Source organism: Calidris pugnax, unplaced genomic scaffold (assembly GCF_001431845.1).
Source record: "Calidris pugnax isolate Ruff unplaced genomic scaffold, ASM143184v1 scaffold44, whole genome shotgun sequence".
NCBI lineage: Eukaryota > Metazoa > Chordata > Aves > Charadriiformes > Scolopacidae > Calidris > Calidris pugnax.
In genome coordinates, this window is record NW_015094506.1 from 20410693 (window position 1) to 20427343 (window position 16651).

At 40.3% G+C, this 16651-nt stretch overlaps 1 protein-coding gene across 3 annotated transcripts in view; it reads left to right on the forward strand.

The window, feature by feature from the left end:
* Window positions 1–16651, forward strand: part of PTPRR (protein tyrosine phosphatase, receptor type, R) — a 177573-nt gene that overhangs the window by 101932 nt on the left and 58990 nt on the right. For 2 of the 3 annotated variants that reach the window (XM_014964296.1, XM_014964295.1), the window contains exons 4-5: window positions 1684–1839; window positions 9510–9620. In XM_014964296.1, the coding sequence (XP_014819782.1) occupies window positions 1684–1839; window positions 9510–9620 (267 nt within the window). Of the gene's footprint in view, window positions 1–1683; window positions 1840–7456; window positions 9276–9509; window positions 9621–16651 lie in introns of those variants that run through there. The other variant, XM_014964297.1, reaches the window with a different exon arrangement.

The following is a 16651-nucleotide window of genomic DNA, read 5'->3' on the forward strand; positions in this document are numbered from 1 at the left end:
AGAGATGCCAGTCTCTCTCTGTTGACTTTGGAGGCAGTTTGGATGGCTGAAGTGAGTTAAACTGACTTCCTCCCAAGAAGTGATCAGGAGCCTACCAGCCAGGATGCAGTTAAGCACAGGGAGAGCAGAGGGCCTGCTAGACTCTTACATGTAACAACGCCTAGCGTGCCAGGAAACACTCACTGGGCGTTTCCAGTGTCTCCTTAACATTTCCAGTAAATCCTCCTCCCATAAAGGTCTTTTAATGGGCATAGGAACTCCTAAACAGAGGAGGCACAAAACACTGGGAATACTGTGTCCCCACCAAGCCTTGCCTTGTGCCTGCCACCTACACCCAGAACCAGCCACCTACCCACATCAGAGACCGAGTAGGACCACAGCCTCAAATCAGCTTCTTCAGCTTGGCAAAAGTCTCTGCCATGAATGGATGCTCCAGCCCTCTAAGCCTGTTTTCATTCCTTATTACCCTGCTTATAGTCCCACTGAAAAATGCCCAGTCCCACCAGCAGCCAATGTCCTTTCCTGTCTTATCAAGCAGATGAACCAGCAGCACATATGAGACCACAGAGGTTTAGGGTAAACACATTTGAAAGCTGCACATCTGTGCAGCTCTACTTCTGAATGCAAAACTAGATATTTTAAGAATAGCGAAAGATGTCTCTTTCTTCACTTCAGTAAAGATTATGATTCACATTCAAGGTGAGGGGAAGGAGGCAGGGGAAACCAGGATTATCCCGGTTTGAACTGTTCTCTCCCATTCCATCATGATGAATAGCAAATAAACAGACCAGTGAGAATTTTGCCTGCGCAGGCAGCAATGCGGGTAGTCGATCCATGCTTACCTTGTGTGTGTGTAACCCCTCAGGTCTGGACTCTACATCACAGCCTCAGCTAAGTTGGCCATGGCCCTGGGGAACGTGGGTTCCCACACCATCAGCACTGTCTGGAGCACTGGTCTTAAGTGCTGTTCTAGTCTATCACAACCGGAGGAACTCTCTGGCAGCCTCTCCTTTTCTCCCTGAGACAGAGTGAGCACCATGGACATCTCTAACACAGCACCCCCTGGACTACCAGGACTACATCAAAGACTTCAGGGCAGGAATTAACAGAGGGGAGAGTAGGCATTCTCAACTTACTCACTAAATATAAACAAAACTTTTCTGGCCCTTTAATTTTGTTGTGCCATTTTAAACAGTTGCACTGCAGTCGACTAAAAGGACTTTATTGTGGTATGTGTCTGCTGTGTGTTGACATGGGATAAGAAAGAAGTTCCAAAATACCACAGCGTTATACTAAGCATTCCTGTTTGAGGACCACATTCTAAACCAGGGCTGCATTTCAGCTGCTAAATTTCCTGCTGGCACTTTGCCCTTGACCCCATCCCGTGGCTCCTCCCCTCACCATGTTACATTGACCCGTCTTGTTTAATGGTACCAGACTCAGGAAGAGGGTACCTTGTCAATAGTGAATGAGACAAAGCACATGTGACTAAGTATGGTATTTGCATTTTCATGCACAGTCACCTGCGATTTAGGGAGTCAAGGAATAGGTGTATTCTCCTCACAAAGCAGGTTGCAGCCTTTATATTCCATACTCTTGGTTTTGGATTTATAGTTACAATCTATAGACAGCAGAGATTATCTAATCTCAGACCCTTCCTTCTGTTTTTTTTTATTTTCCTAGGGAAAGAAGAACTGTGTGGAACTGTTTGTGTCCCCACTGAACAGAAAGCCAGGAATTTCTGAGGTGCTCCCATCTGAAGAAGTGCTGCGTTCCCTTAATATCAACATCTTGCATCAGAGTTTATCCCAGTTTGGAATAACAGAGGTCTCTCCTGAGGTTAGTTATCAATTTTCTGACTTGTAGTTTGTTACAGATTAGGCAGTTACTGTATCCCTGGTATTTTCCAGGCTGAGATTCTCAAGCATGAGGCAGGAAATGTGTAATCTAAGTCAGCATTATTGCTATAAGGCAATTATACAGCTAGCCCGGTTAAATAATTTAATAGTGCTTCATTAGGCAATTTAAGCATTAATATCCAAGTTCTTCTCACACAGCTGGGCTACCATTGAAATCAGAGTTTAGCTCCTAAGCATGCATCAATTGCCTTAAAAGAAGTGGGCCCAAAGACTTTTGGTCTATTAATGAGGGTCAGCAGGTATAAAAAATTTCAGAGATAAATGGAATGCAGATGTCAGGTGTGATCATTAATACCTGTGTAACTTGTGTAAGATAAGATTTTGAAAAACTGAATTTGTACATTCTACCCACGCTTCTTTCTATTCTCAGGAGAAGAGAGAAATTTATTTTGTTTACCTGCTCCAAAAAGAGGGCAAAAATAAAATTTGTAGCTGTCATTTGTATGACTACATTTCTGTTGGGGAAAAAAAAAATCTATTTCAAAGCAGAGACTGCACTGCCATGTCCACAGTCTCCCAGACATTACCAGTGAGATGGACAACCAATTCTGGGCTGAGCACATGAGCTATGCACAGCAAATGAAAAAAAAGCTAAGGCTTTTAGGAAAGAAAAAAAGGAAACCACTGAGCTAATAGACATGGTCACATCACACTGCATTTCGTGTAGTGTCTTAAAAGCCTATATATAAAGACCTATATAAAAACCTATATATAAAGACCCTTAGAATTCAGTGTGAGGTCTAAGTAACTTCAAACATGTTATCAAAAATCGGCATTTTCCATGGAAGCTCCCAGTTTGACAGAGGAGATGCTGATGTCCAAAAAAGTAGAAAAAAAGAAGAGGTCCTAATGAGCTGTTTCCCCCTATGAGAAAAGAGTTTCCGGTTTTTTTTACATCCAAACCTATGCTTGAGCCATTGCTGAGTTAGTATTGACTGTTATGTTTATCGGTATTTCTACTGATTAGAAATGCTTTTGCTCCTTCTAAGTATTCTAACTCTGTTTAAGAATCTGGAAGACATCTTTGACACAAAAAATGAAATATAAAAACAAGGCCAGTTTAATGCAACTTCACGTGCTTTACTAAAGCAGCCTGCCATGATGAACAGATTCTCAGGTTTTAGCTGTTCTAATACAAGATGAAGACAAGCAGTGTTGTCCAAACATCAAATCAGGTCTTTGTATCACCCATCAGTGACCTGAGCTAAGCTTCCTTTAGATTGGAATTTCCTTTGTTACTAATACATATGAGTCTGGCGGTTGTGATAGATGAAATTCTCTGTTCCAGTACGTCAGTTGCAAATAACACTTCAGGTAGACATTGGACAAGAACATACATGAATAATAGATGAATGCAGAAATGTCACCAAGCTATGAAAAGATACTGGAAAAAAACCCACAGCACTGAACTCAAGAATTCATCTTGATTAGACACATTTCAATAATCTGGAGCTCTCAGATATTTGAGTTTTCTCTCTGGGGGAAAAAAAAAAAAGTAAATAACCAGAATCATTTAGATAAGGATTATTAGAATGAAAGTTGTGCAGACTCTAACTCCTTCAAATACTGGGGGAGAAACAAGAGAATATTTTGATATTTCAGTTGCTAGCAGACTATAAACCTAAGGCTCTGATCCTGAAAAAATCATGCAGCTTTACACTAATAGGTATTCCTTTTGGATCTCAATACATTGTTGACGTGTGTAAGACTTCACAGAAAACAGCAGCTAAAAGACAGCAACATATAATCTTTGCTTGCTCAGCTACTAAACAGTTATTTACTCTTCTCTCTAAGAACAAATTGTGCCAAAGCAACAGCAAAGAAAATCAAAACAGGCAAACCTTTGAAGGAAGATATAGTTATACAAAGCTTTACATAATTTTGGCACACTATTTAACCATTGTGTGTATGTATTCCTGAGTTATCAATCCTAATTGAATCACGAGCTAATACATTGTACACTTTTCCACCAAAAAGTCTGAATGCTTCACAACCAGTGTTGCATGCATACTATCAGCACATCTGTGCAGAAAGGAAGCATTATCTGCATCTTTCTAGGCAGGTGGCTGACACAGCGTTGATAGGGCTGGAATTTGTCTCCTTTTTTAGCTTACTGTTTCAGTATGAGCTGCCTAAGGCTTGAAAGTCTACTGGCTCTCTGTAGAGTAAATAGAAAGAGACAGATAAGTTCAGCAGGCAGTTCATCCTACTTCTGAGATACCTCTCTTGAGATTGCTTGGTTGACTCTTTCTAACAAGGCTTAGCTTAAACTAGACCCCCAGCTGTAGAGGGTTAATGGTGGGGGAGATTACCCTGTCCTAAGCAACTTTACCAAGATTGCAGTAGGAAAACTCTACACAACCCAGTGGAAAACTGAAGGTCTCTGGTTAAAGTCTCAGCCCATGCGATACCATAAACAGCAAAAGTCTCAGTGGATGTAGGTGACTGGAACTACATTTCCATTCATTCCAGTAATAATTTGCCAGTTCACATCTGCTGATGCATTAACCACTGATTGGTCTATTTTCAATTAAATTGCCTGTCTCAAAATTCATATCCTAGTTTCTTATTCTGCAGTAACCAAAAGAGCAAATTCCCTATTTGTCTTTGCTGTAGGAACCACTGGAGTCATTTGCTGCCTGGTCTAGAACAGGATAGAACAGGATATGTACCTGTGGGAATATGAAAATTTAATTTAATGGAGTCATTACCATTTCAAGAATCCAGGGCAATGGCAATACCTTCCATATGTCCTTTCTCTTCCAATGGCCTACTGTAGTTGTAGCATTTGGTCTTTTATTATGGTTTAAAGTTTGTGTCTTAAGTGGGATTTAGGATTGTTTTCTGCCTCATGGTGTATATCAGAGCCAGGAGCAGACTTCCCCAGAACAAACTACTGAATTGGTGCTTGTCGATGGGACTAAATTCAATGACTCGGGCAGCCCATGTTATTATGGTGTGGGAATCCTGACTTCCTAATGTCTTTAAATTGTGCTCAGAGAAAAAAAAAGAAAATACTACTGGATTTCAGAGCTTAGTAGAGTAGAAGAGAACTTGAAGTGGTTTTGAGTGACAAAAATAACTGAAGTTCCAGTAAGTAAAATAAGGATTACTGTCTGAGAGATAAGCTAACTGCCAGCTGGGAGATGTGGCACTAAAGGAGAAATTTCCAGAGTTCATGCCAAAATTATGCAATCCCAAAATGTACCATTACAGCCTCCTTGCACAAGGCTTCTCTTGGTTGTCTTTGAAGAGTGTGATATTAACTTCTAAGAGAAGAAATCAAAGGAAGCAATCATGCACTTAAAGCATACAGAAACCGTAAGTCATTGTAAGGACAACTGATCAAAACCGATAGCTTAGAAATTACAAATACCTAGACCGACGGAGGCACCCAGGAACAAAGCAGAGGACAAGGACATGCTCCTGTGATCAGGTGAGGCAGACGTAGCGTTACAGCTGCACGGGTGCACCCGGAGCACCGCACCAGCGACAGGAGCCCTGCAGGCCTGCCAGCTTTGACGTGAAATCACAACACCTTATCGCACATGCGTGTAAGGTAGAGCCTCTGGGGAGGCTTTGTCATGGGAGACACTAAGTGGCCATCTTCCAGTGTCCTGGGAATATGAGAGGTCACCCACGTTCCCGCGTGTTTTCAGTGAGGGTGGAAGCAATTTCTTAGCTAACATAGTTAAAATAATAGAAAAAACAAAGCAACTTAGTGTGAACCTTGATGAACCCTTTTTCATCTTAAGTTTGATCCCCAGCTCTGTAAGCTTTCCTGTGAGCTCAGAACTACAGCTTGCTGTGCTTTCATTAGCATTTCAGCCCAAGGAACTAAGTGGGATTAACTGACCCAATCTGCAAATTCAGCTATTTTCCAGTGAAGACTTACCTTTCCTGGCAGCTCCTGACACCTTGGCAGGATCTTTCAGTCACAGGTTTCACAGTGATTATTTCAGGTCAATGTCTCTTGTTATTAACAAAAGCTGGCTGCTCATTTTACTTGTTTGTAGAAATAATCCACTACGTTTCCGTAATAAGACCAGAAATGCCAGAGTGGATTTTTAATGTCTTTATTTAAAAAAAAAAGGAAAAAAAAATTTTTTTTCAAAACACACTTGAAAAGTTCGGAGCAAAGCAGATACCTGTCCAGGCACTCTTCAGTAAGGTTAGTGACAGTATAGGATTTAGAATGCATCAATTCTTCCCCACCTTGAATTATGCTGAATTTAAACTGTTAAAATTAACCTGGGAACTTCTGTCTGAATGACTCACCTGTTTGTGGACACTCCTTAGGGAATGGAGTCAAACACTGGGGGTTGATGCTCTTGATGATGTACGTGATGATAAGCCTTCCTCCCTGTAGCAAGGTTTGCTCTGGGACCTGATGGTGCCTGACCTACTGGAACTCCCTTGATCTCCCCCCAGCTCTGGTATTCCAGCTGTGGCTTTTTGCAGCTTAGTTTGAGTTTATCTTCCTGCCCTCTGATGGCAGTGCTACATTCCCGCTCTCCAAAAGTCTCAGTGGATTCTCAGGCAGGAAAAGGTTCCCAAATGAGTGAGAGAAATGTGGAGGAACATCAGTCAATTGAGACACAGCATATCTCTGTTCAGGAGGCTCATTGCCTATGGTTGTGGGACGAAGTTCTCTCTTTTTTGCTTTTTCCCTAGTATTTGGCCATCCTGCAAGGTTGTTTCCTGGGCGTCAACAATTTGTAGTGAGCATGGCTGTCCCTCTTATCAGTTCTCCCAGACCAAGGAACAAAGTTCTGAATGAGCAGCCACTGACATTTCAGAAAGCAATTCCTTATCGTCATGGGTGTGAGATGACTTGGGTACTGTAGGTCACAGCCTCTTCTGTCATTAGGCAGCAGCTTAAGCAATGACTCTGTTGCCTCGCAGGGCAAAGATTTCCTTGGTTAGGTGAAGGTTCTACTAAAGTGTTTCAAAACGGTGCGTGAGATATGTTTAATTTGTGGCATACATTTTTTTACTGCATTTATTAATATTCTTTGAACTTTATTTTTAGAAAGACAAATTAGGGGAAGACATATCCTGAACATATGTACCATTAGACAAACATCATAGAGATTAATTCTCTTAGTCTCAGTTATGCATATGATGTCTATTATAAAATATTTTAAAAGTTTTGTGACACAAATTGATTACAGTTAATTTAAGTCTCTCACCCATTAAGTCAAAAAATCCTATTAGCTCTTCATCTGTTTTTTTAGTGTATTTGTCCTTTCAGTGGAGAGGCACAAAAAAACCCCATTTACTCACTTACCAAAGGTCAACATGGCCAATTCTCCTTCAACTCCTGCTTTTTATCTAGATTTCCTCCTGAGAGACCTGAAGCACGGAAAGCCATCAGGTAACCCACCCAGGGTCAACCAGTTTATGGGCCAGAGCTGCAGCTGCTGCTGTGCCCTGGGATTCCCATGGAGCTCAACAGGAGCAGCCCCGAGTGCGGAGCAGCTGCAGATTCGGGCTGGGAGCCAGCGCTGGGACCCGAGTCCTGTGCTGTGAGCACAGCAGAATAGCCTGGCTGTGCTGAGGCAGCAGATTGCACAGGGAGCTGCACCCCATCAGAGCAGCAACGCTGTTTGAATACATCTGGGAACAAATTTTGCAGAAGTATTTGGCAAGATTTCCAGCTTATCTTTGAAAACCCTGGTTTTTAAGTTGCTGACTAAACACAAGACTGACACTTAGAAACCTTGTTAGACTGTCACAACCTGCAATCCTTTTAAGTCCAGATCGTGAAACACTGCGTGATTACACACACACGTACAAATACACTAATTTTACAAGGTCTGTTTCTGTAGTTTAGCAGAAGGGGGTAAAGGATTTCTATTCTGGTCCCTAGGGCTGTGACTTCCAAAGAAAACTCTTCGTTATTATGCTTTCAGTTCTAAAGCAGTCAACTCCCAGGTATACACTGTTTTTTTCAGCCAGCAAGTTTCTGTAAATTAACCATGCCATCAAATTCTTCTCTAAATTTTTGCATTTTGTGGCAGTCTTGCATCTGCATTGACTTTAATCTGCGTTACCCTTGCTTTTCAAAGCAAGCAAGGCACAAACCTGTGCTGAAAGGAAGACCATAAAAACCATATCAGGATCCAGCATGCAGCAGGTTTTTGTCAACTTGTCCTCTTTTCCTCAGGCCATCATCTCCTCCTCCTTAACAAGCCTTTGGACATGAATTCAATGTCATCAGAACTTTGTGTTTGGGAGGCTGACAGACACAAGGAGTTGGCTTGTTATATGAACTGTTCAAAAGAGCAGACTAATCGGTGGCTAAGCAGACTTTGGAGCATGTAAAGTGCTAGAGGGTCCCTGCAGTTACACAGCTCCAGTGAACAGCCATTCATCTTTAAACAGAGTACATCTTTCCTCTTGGGAAAACTCCCAGTTCTCTTACACAATATCCCCAGGGAGGAAAAAAGACCACCTTGACATGGGAAGACAACTCACTAGTTAAAAGAAGATTAAGTAAAGCCATTAGGGAATTTCAGCGAAAGGGAAACACTAAGGCCTCCTTGAACATTTACAGTGGAAACCAGAATTTAAGAAAGTCATTTTTACTCAGTCTGAGAACTGTACTGAAAATACAGAATTAAGAAAAGCAAGTAGCTGAAAATTGGGAGAGCAATGTCTGCTGAACTGTGATTGTGGAAACACAAGATGACATATTCGACACTAAATGATATATTGCAATTAGACTGAGGGTACCCTGTTTCTACTGCCAGATCTCTGTGTGGAAACATAGTGAAATTCTGGTAACTTAATATCCCAACCAAATCCCCACACTGCAATAAAGTCAAAAATCAACGCTTTTACAATTCTTATTATTTCTTAATCTCCAGGAGTTCCCCAGGAGTTCTGGAAATTTCAGTGCACAGCTGTTTTAGAACTGTACTATCAGCAGGAACCCCAAGATAATGAGATTACTTTAAGCATAATCAGAATTATAGATAGATGGATAATGAGATTACTTCCAGGGCGATCAGAATTTTTTATGTGTGCACATGTAAGTGTGCGTGTACTCAAAAGGTGACAGTGTTGGGGCTTCCCGGCTCAGGAAGGCAAACTGGCACGTCACCTGCTCTTCGCTCCTGTGTCAAGTGTAAATAGTCCCGAGGCTGGTGCGTGGGTGCTGGGGCAGGAGATAAGCCCTGGGGAGAAAGAGGCAGGGCGAGTGGTTCCCGCAGCCCACGCTGCCCTTTTACCTGCTGAGCCAGGTAGTTTCCAAGAGAGACCGCGGGTCTTGTTTGCTTACCTTCAACCAGCCCCTGACTCCCAGTGGAGGGTTATCTCTGCGGCCACGGAGAAGGTCTCAGATCATCTCAGGTAGCGTTCAGACCCCTGGGGTCACACTTTAGGGGCACGTGGAGCGTAGGCGGGGTGTGTAGCCCAGGTGGGTATGCAAATAGCAGCCTTCAAAGCGAGTGCCATAGGCTGTGGAATGTGAACTGTGACAAAGCTGAGAAGGGTGATTAATGTCTGACGAGAGCTATTTAATCTGCGCACGCTGCTGTGTAACTTTTTTTCTCTTCCTCTTTCTGTTTTATTGCTTAAAAAAAGAAAAATGTTTTGCAAGGCCAGCGTGAAGCAGACAAAATCTGGAGCAAAGAAGGATTTTATGCGGTTGTCATATTTCTCAGCATCTTTGTCATTCTAGTAACTTGTTTAATGGTAAGTTTCCTTTTTACCTTGTTTTGCTCTTCTTTACTTCATGCTTTTCTCTGTCTGAAGGATAGAGTCACACATTCTTTACATGAGAAGTGTTTTCTCAAAGCTATTAAAAACTCAGCTACAAGGTAAGAGTTGGTCACTCTCATACTGCTGTGAAGCCAAAGTTTCGAGAACCCCATTTCTTGATATATTTTGAGTCCAATTGATGAATGTAACTAGAAGGAAGCTGAAGAAATAAATAATGGGCTCTTAAATCTGTGGAGTAACTGTGTAGTGACATGAGTGATGACTTCTTAACCTTCTTACTAAGGTCCCAGAATCCCTAAAGTTGTGTTAGCTGCCTGTATTTCAGTTTTATTGGACAGTAAAAACAACACCATATCGATACAATATTGTCAATGCACAGTTGTTAATGTGTGTCAGTATTGATGTTTCAAATATACAATTTTTAAACTGAAATTACTAGTAAGGACATGAAAGAGTGATCATATTTTTAATAATTTTGCCATTCATATTTTATGAGTTGTGACCAGGTTTAAATTAGAATTAGACATAATTCTAGTATGCTGAATATGACATGTTCAAGGGTCACATGGAAGGAGAACAACACTACACCACCATTGACTTTCATACAATAATTTTTGCATTTTTTTCCAATGTTGTATCTCACATGTTTTCCTTCTCTGAATTGTATATTTCTCCTGTGGTGCATAAATATAAAGGTTTACTGATTTCTATGACAATTCTCAGCATTTATGAACAGATAGTATCTTGGAGTTTTTTTAAGATATTTTGCTTTCGAATACCTCTAATTTTCTTTAACCTAGATGGATTTCCCACCTGCAGCCATAAGATGGAAAGACTGTCTAAGCTGAAGATATTAATAAATTATCAGATTTATAACAAAAACTTATTTAAGCTTTTGAAGTCTTCCCGAGATTTGAAAAGCACTTTTTTTCTCACAAAAATTGTTTTATATAACTTTTACTTCATAGTCATCTACATTTCTCCATGCCATATTATTCAAAAGTAGGAGGGTAACTCTAGAAGTAATAACTTTTACTCAAACTTTTTACTTTGAAAAAGCATGTATTTCAGTCATTACTGACTGTTTAACTGGAAGGGTACAGAAAATTATGTCTGTTCTTGTCCTGGTGCTACATGATATTTTAATTATTTGGAATGGGTAGATGGCATTGGAAATTGTAAACACTGTGGAGAACAGCATCAAAACTTGAAATATTCTTAAGGTGCTGGAGAAAAGATGGGAAGGAACAAGAATGCTGCTCAGAAGGGACAAGAACTCTAATCATGTGCATCAATACAACGTAGGAAATACATGGCAAAGCAATGGTTCTTCAAGAAAGGTTCCAGCAGTACTGCAGACCACACACTGAAGTAAATGAGTAACACCATGTTGTTGCAAAAATTACAGTTCTTGCCCTGGGATGTATAAATGAGGCTATGATCTCTAAGATCTGCATTTGTCTTGGCTCTGGTAATTATTTGGTTAGTATTGCATCTCACTCATGCTATGTGGTCTCATGCAGGTACCACACTTGTGAAAAATGTAAACGAGTTACAATAGGGAGGGGACACAAGAGTAATCTGAGACACAGAAGGCATGAAATAATTTGGTTTACTTATGAGAAAGAAAATAAGAGAAAAAAAGTAGAAATGTGATAGTTCTCATACATGGAAATTTTTTGAAGGCTGTGGTAAGGAAGAAGATAATATTTTCTCCACTGTGGATGGGAAAAGGAGCAGATTTTTTGAATGGGTGAATTGGCTGACTCATTAGATAGAACTTTGTTATCACAGAGGTCACTACACCCCGGAGTGCGAAGCTTGGGAGTTCTCACCCATTAAGGTTTTAGGCAAATGTCTGTCAGTAATTGTTTAGACATAGCTGATCTGGGGTTAGGGCAGAGGTAAAGACTAGTAGACCCCTTGAACTCCCTGGTCTTTTCTACAGGCATTCACCTTTCTGTCCCCTTCCAGGTCCAACCTCCATCTTTATGTGTGCTGCTGTTTCGACCGTGGAAATGGACACTGTCAAATTTTCCCTTGGCCTGATAATACATGGAGCATGTGCAATCTATTAGGGTAACAAGCAGCACACATTGTTTTTCATCCCACCTTACATGTGTCAGAGTGGCAGATTTATGAAAAGTAGGAACTCAGTATTTCAAATTCAGCCACTGCAGTCTATCAGACCATTCAGGTTTAGTGTAAGGTGTTGGAGCCAGTCCTAGGTGCCTTTGGCTGTAGCGACTTTATCAGACAACCAAAATGCCTCCTCTTTTGTAAAGTTACAGGGTATAAACCTGTTTGTCCATAAGTGGTTATTTGTAGTTTAGAGGGTCCAAAAGCGGAAAGCTCAGCCTGCATCTCTAGGTGACTTGGAAGTGTCCTTTAGAGTGTGAAGTAGGAAGTAGTTTAAGTGGTGATTGTGATGTTCAGCAGTGCTCAGTGTAAAGCAGCTGAATTGTCAGTGTCAGCGCTACGTTCTGTGTAATTTCTACAGAAATTGTAAAATATGCAGCTTTGTTTTTCAACTGGGTGTTGCAAATCATGATGCTTCCCTGGGCTGAGAGCACACTGTGCGTTAGCGGCTTTGAGGCTTCTTACTGCTTGGCTGGAATTTAACAAGTATTGAGAAAAAAAGTAGAAATGTGATAGTTCTCATACATGGAAAGTTTTTGAAGGCTGTGGTAAGGAAGAAGATAATATTTTCTCCACTGTGGATGGGAAAAGGAGCAGATTTTTTGAATGGGTGAATTGGCTGACTCATTAGATAGAACTTTGTTATCACAGAGGTCACTACACCCCGGAGTGCGTTGCTTGGGGAAGCTTGGGAGTTCTCACCCATTAAGGTTTTAGGCAAATGTCTGTCAGTAATTGTTTAGACATAGCTGATCTGGGGTTAGGGCAGAGGTAAAGACTAGTAGACCCCTTGAACTCCCTGGTCTTTTCTACAGGCATTCACCTTTCTGTCCCCTTCCAGGTCCAACCTCCATCTTTATGTGTGCTGCTGTTTCGACCGTGGAAATGGACACTGTCAAATTTTCCCTTGGCCTGATAATACATGGAGCATGTGCAATCTATTAGGGTAACAAGCAGCACACATTGTTTTTCATCCCACCTTACATGTGTCAGAGTGGCAGATTTATGAAAAGTAGGAACTCAGTATTTCAAATTCAGCCACTGCAGTCTATCAGACCATTCAGGTTTAGTGTAAGGTGTTGGAGCCAGTCCTAGGTGCCTTTGGCTGTAGCGACTTTATCAGACAACCAAAATGCCTCCTCTTTTGTAAAGTTACAGGGTATAAACCTGTTTGTCCATAAGTGGTTATTTGTAGTTTAGAGGGTCCAAAAGCGGAAAGCTCAGCCTGCATCTCTAGGTGACTTGGAAGTGTCCTTTAGAGTGTGAAGTAGGAAGTAGTTTAAGTGGTGATTGTGATGTTCAGCAGTGCTCAGTGTAAAGCAGCTGAATTGTCAGTGTCAGCGCTACGTTCTGTGTAATTTCTACAGAAATTGTAAAATATGCAGCTTTGTTTTTCAACTGGGTGTTGCAAATCATGATGCTTCCCTGGGCTGAGAGCACACTGTGCGTTAGCGGCTTTGAGGCTTCTTACTGCTTGGCTGGAATTTAACAAGTATTTGGCCTCTATACATAAAAATCTACAGTGTAGAGTATTGCTAAACAGTGAGATCAGCAGGACAGGAGCTAAATTCAGACTTGTAAATTATACCCCCGCAGTTGTTCTATATATTTACTCAGCAAGTCTTCATTGTCGTGGTATGAGACCCTCTTGGATCCCAGGAGGGATTCATCATATGTGGAAGGCAACACGCAGCTCATTGCTGTCCCCATCAGTGGGCCTACCCATGGGCCCACTTCCACTGGGAATATGGTACCTCAGTTATAAAGTATGCTAAGCAAAAAGTACTAAGTAAGAATAAGTATTTGTAGAGCTCCTATGTGTAAAACAGGTGTCTATATTTTTTATTTTACATAGAGAAAAAATTGAGCCATCACCAAATTTAATAACACAATATTTGACAGTAGGTTAAATTATTTGTTACTATATTTCTTACTAATTTTGCCCATTTTAATAAACCTGCATATTTGCATATATATATATTATTTTTTTTTTAATATATGTACCTCTAAGCATCTGTTGAGTAGTCTGGAAGTATCACCTTCACATTATGAAATATTTGTAGCTAGTTGTGGTCGGAGGGTTTTCTAAATGTTTTTCTTCTTCCCACTAAAAAAAAATAATCAAGAAATAAGATTTCTTTTTCATTTAAAATAAAGAAAGACATGAACTTTGTGCAACCTGACTTGTTAAAGATATCCATGTTTATGGCAGCAGGGTTGGACTAGGTGATCTTTAAACATCCTGTCTGACCCAAACTATTCTATGAATCTGTCATTCAATGAACTTTGCTTCATCAACAAATTGTGAAAATCTAAATTTTTACTACTGTCTCCATTGTTTTATGAATTACGAACAATTGTTTGATGTTTTGGGGAGATAGTTACTTAAACAATATTTTTTCATCTTCACGATTGTATTTTGGAATTTCTTTAACAAGAAGAATATCAAATAACAAAAAATGCATTTCATCATCCAGTTTTCATATGACCTACCACTTGTTATTAAACTTAAAAGTTTCAGCATGCATAAAATGGTGCAGGACTTCTGAAAGCACTTTGTTACAGAATATGTACAATGAACTAATATCAGCGCATCAAATTCAGCTTTTCCCAGTTTAAAGATTTATAGCAAAATTAACAGTACATATTTTAATCATATCACAAGAGTGTTTAAGCCTATTTGAAGTTAGAGGTTCTGTGTGTAAACTAGTTCTAGATTCTATTCTGATTTTGTAGAACTTTTTATAGTGCATTCAGATCATGGTATCCAAATGGCTCACAGTGATGCGTCAAACAACGTGACTAACACCTGTCCCATTTTTGTTCTTTTATCCCTTCCCTAGGGTTTGAGGGACATTTTGTTAGTCAGTTTTCTTTTCATGTGTACAGTCACACAGAAGCTCTGCTCATGCAGAGATATGCACACAGCCTCACGCACGTGTTGTTAAGTACTTGTTAGAAAGAACAGTCAGAATGAACTGTCTGAATTTTCATGAGTTCTGGAAGATTTTACTTCATAGTCCTGAGTGTCCTAAATATCTTCAGGACAGATGAGTTTTTGTACCAGTGCTCCACATAACCATTGCCAAGATCTTTGTTCTGGAGACACAGTTATCTCATTGGGATTTCCTGTAGATCTCTGGAGGTGAATAAAAGCAGTTTCCACTGGGATTTTGAATGGGTGGGTAGGTAGGAGGTACTGGCCAAGCTAGCACAAAACCTGTCAGCTTTCCTTTGCAGAAGTCTGAGCAGAGATATAAGGAGTGAATGTCATGCTGTCAGCACCCTGTCATTCTTCCATATAGGCTGAGTCAAAGAGGAGTCAGAAAGAAGAATTATTTTCCTTTTGGATGGTGGCTTTGAACCCTATGCTTAATATATGAAAAAAAAATACAGATGACCCACCCTGTGTCTCCTGGAAAATAGTACTTGGTGTTGTTCCATTGTTCCATACCTCTTTATTGAGGCATAATGAATCTCCTGAGGTATCAGTAAAATGTCAGTTTTCCTAATTTAGGGGCTTCAAATCTGTTCCCATCCATGATATGTTTAAACTGATTTGAAACATAACTAAGTTGTTCCCTTTTCAGAGCTTGCTGATTGGGTTGACCTCTGTCTTTTTGGCTATTTCTGTTTGCTTGACTTTCACCTGGAATTTGTTAAAAAATAGATGGGCCTAATCATACTTTCTAAGGAAAGCATGTTTGCTCTTAGATCAAATGTGGTTCTTTAGGGTTTTTTCCAACTTCTGCTGGTGACAGGCTACCTTTTTTCCTAGGCTCTAATAATAGAGTATTAAAAAGGATATGAAATAATATTAATCTATTTTTTTAACCCAAAACCATAATTTCATGGGTCTCCAAGGAACAAAACTGTGTCAAAATATATCAGTGACAAGAAGGTATGGTTAACGATGTCATGATTGTGAAAGTCTGAGCTGTATATCTGTGGGTTACCAGAAACAAATGAGACCAAAGCAATCACTGGAGGAAAAGAAGGTTAAAATATTCCAAGCCCCTGGTTTATCTTTACTGATAGCTCTGTCCTTGCTTCACAGCAGGGCAGTTTATTCTGAAAAATAATGTCAAAGAGTAGATTATCTTATCTATGCAATCTAATTCTAAACTCTTCTGCATGAACAGATGGTTTATGTAGCTAAGTCTTGTTTAATGGGTGTATTGCTAATGACATTAGGTCAGTTCCCAGCTAAACCTCTAATGCTAATCCTTGAAAAAACAAACCCATCAGATATATCCAGTCTTCACTGGAAAGCCATGCAGCGATAGATATTTATGTGGTGCTAGCAGGGCAACAGCTGTCAAAGAGCCTCTGACTTGCAGCGGAAAAATGCTTTGGTCTAGGTTTTTTCTTCATGGCTTTGCAAACCAGGATTCAATTCGAATATTTTATGGACACAGATAAGCAGGGCAGAAGGTATAAGAGTATCAGCAGACACCTTTAAAAAGCTGTGTGCGCCTTTCACCCACCTCCACGCACAACACTTATGATAGTAATTCTCTTAAGTTTCATAGGTTGTTAGGCACATTTTGAAAATGGCACAGCTACAGGTCAGAAATCATTTTTTGCATTTCCCTCAAGAGAGAGAAAATGTGTTAAACAGGTGTAACCTCTGGAGTGACGTTACCAAGTACACACGTACACATACCAAGTACCTGCCTGTCCTCACCAAGCCTGTGTACAGCAACATTAGTGTGGATTTCAGTGGAAGAGGAGCAGTACAACTTCTGAAATGCCTCTGCTGCAAACATCTGACATCCAAGTTCATAAGCAATACCAAGAATCCTGGTATTACAGTATGTTCAGATGTCAATGCATTGGTAATTGTAAAAACACACTTTTCTGAA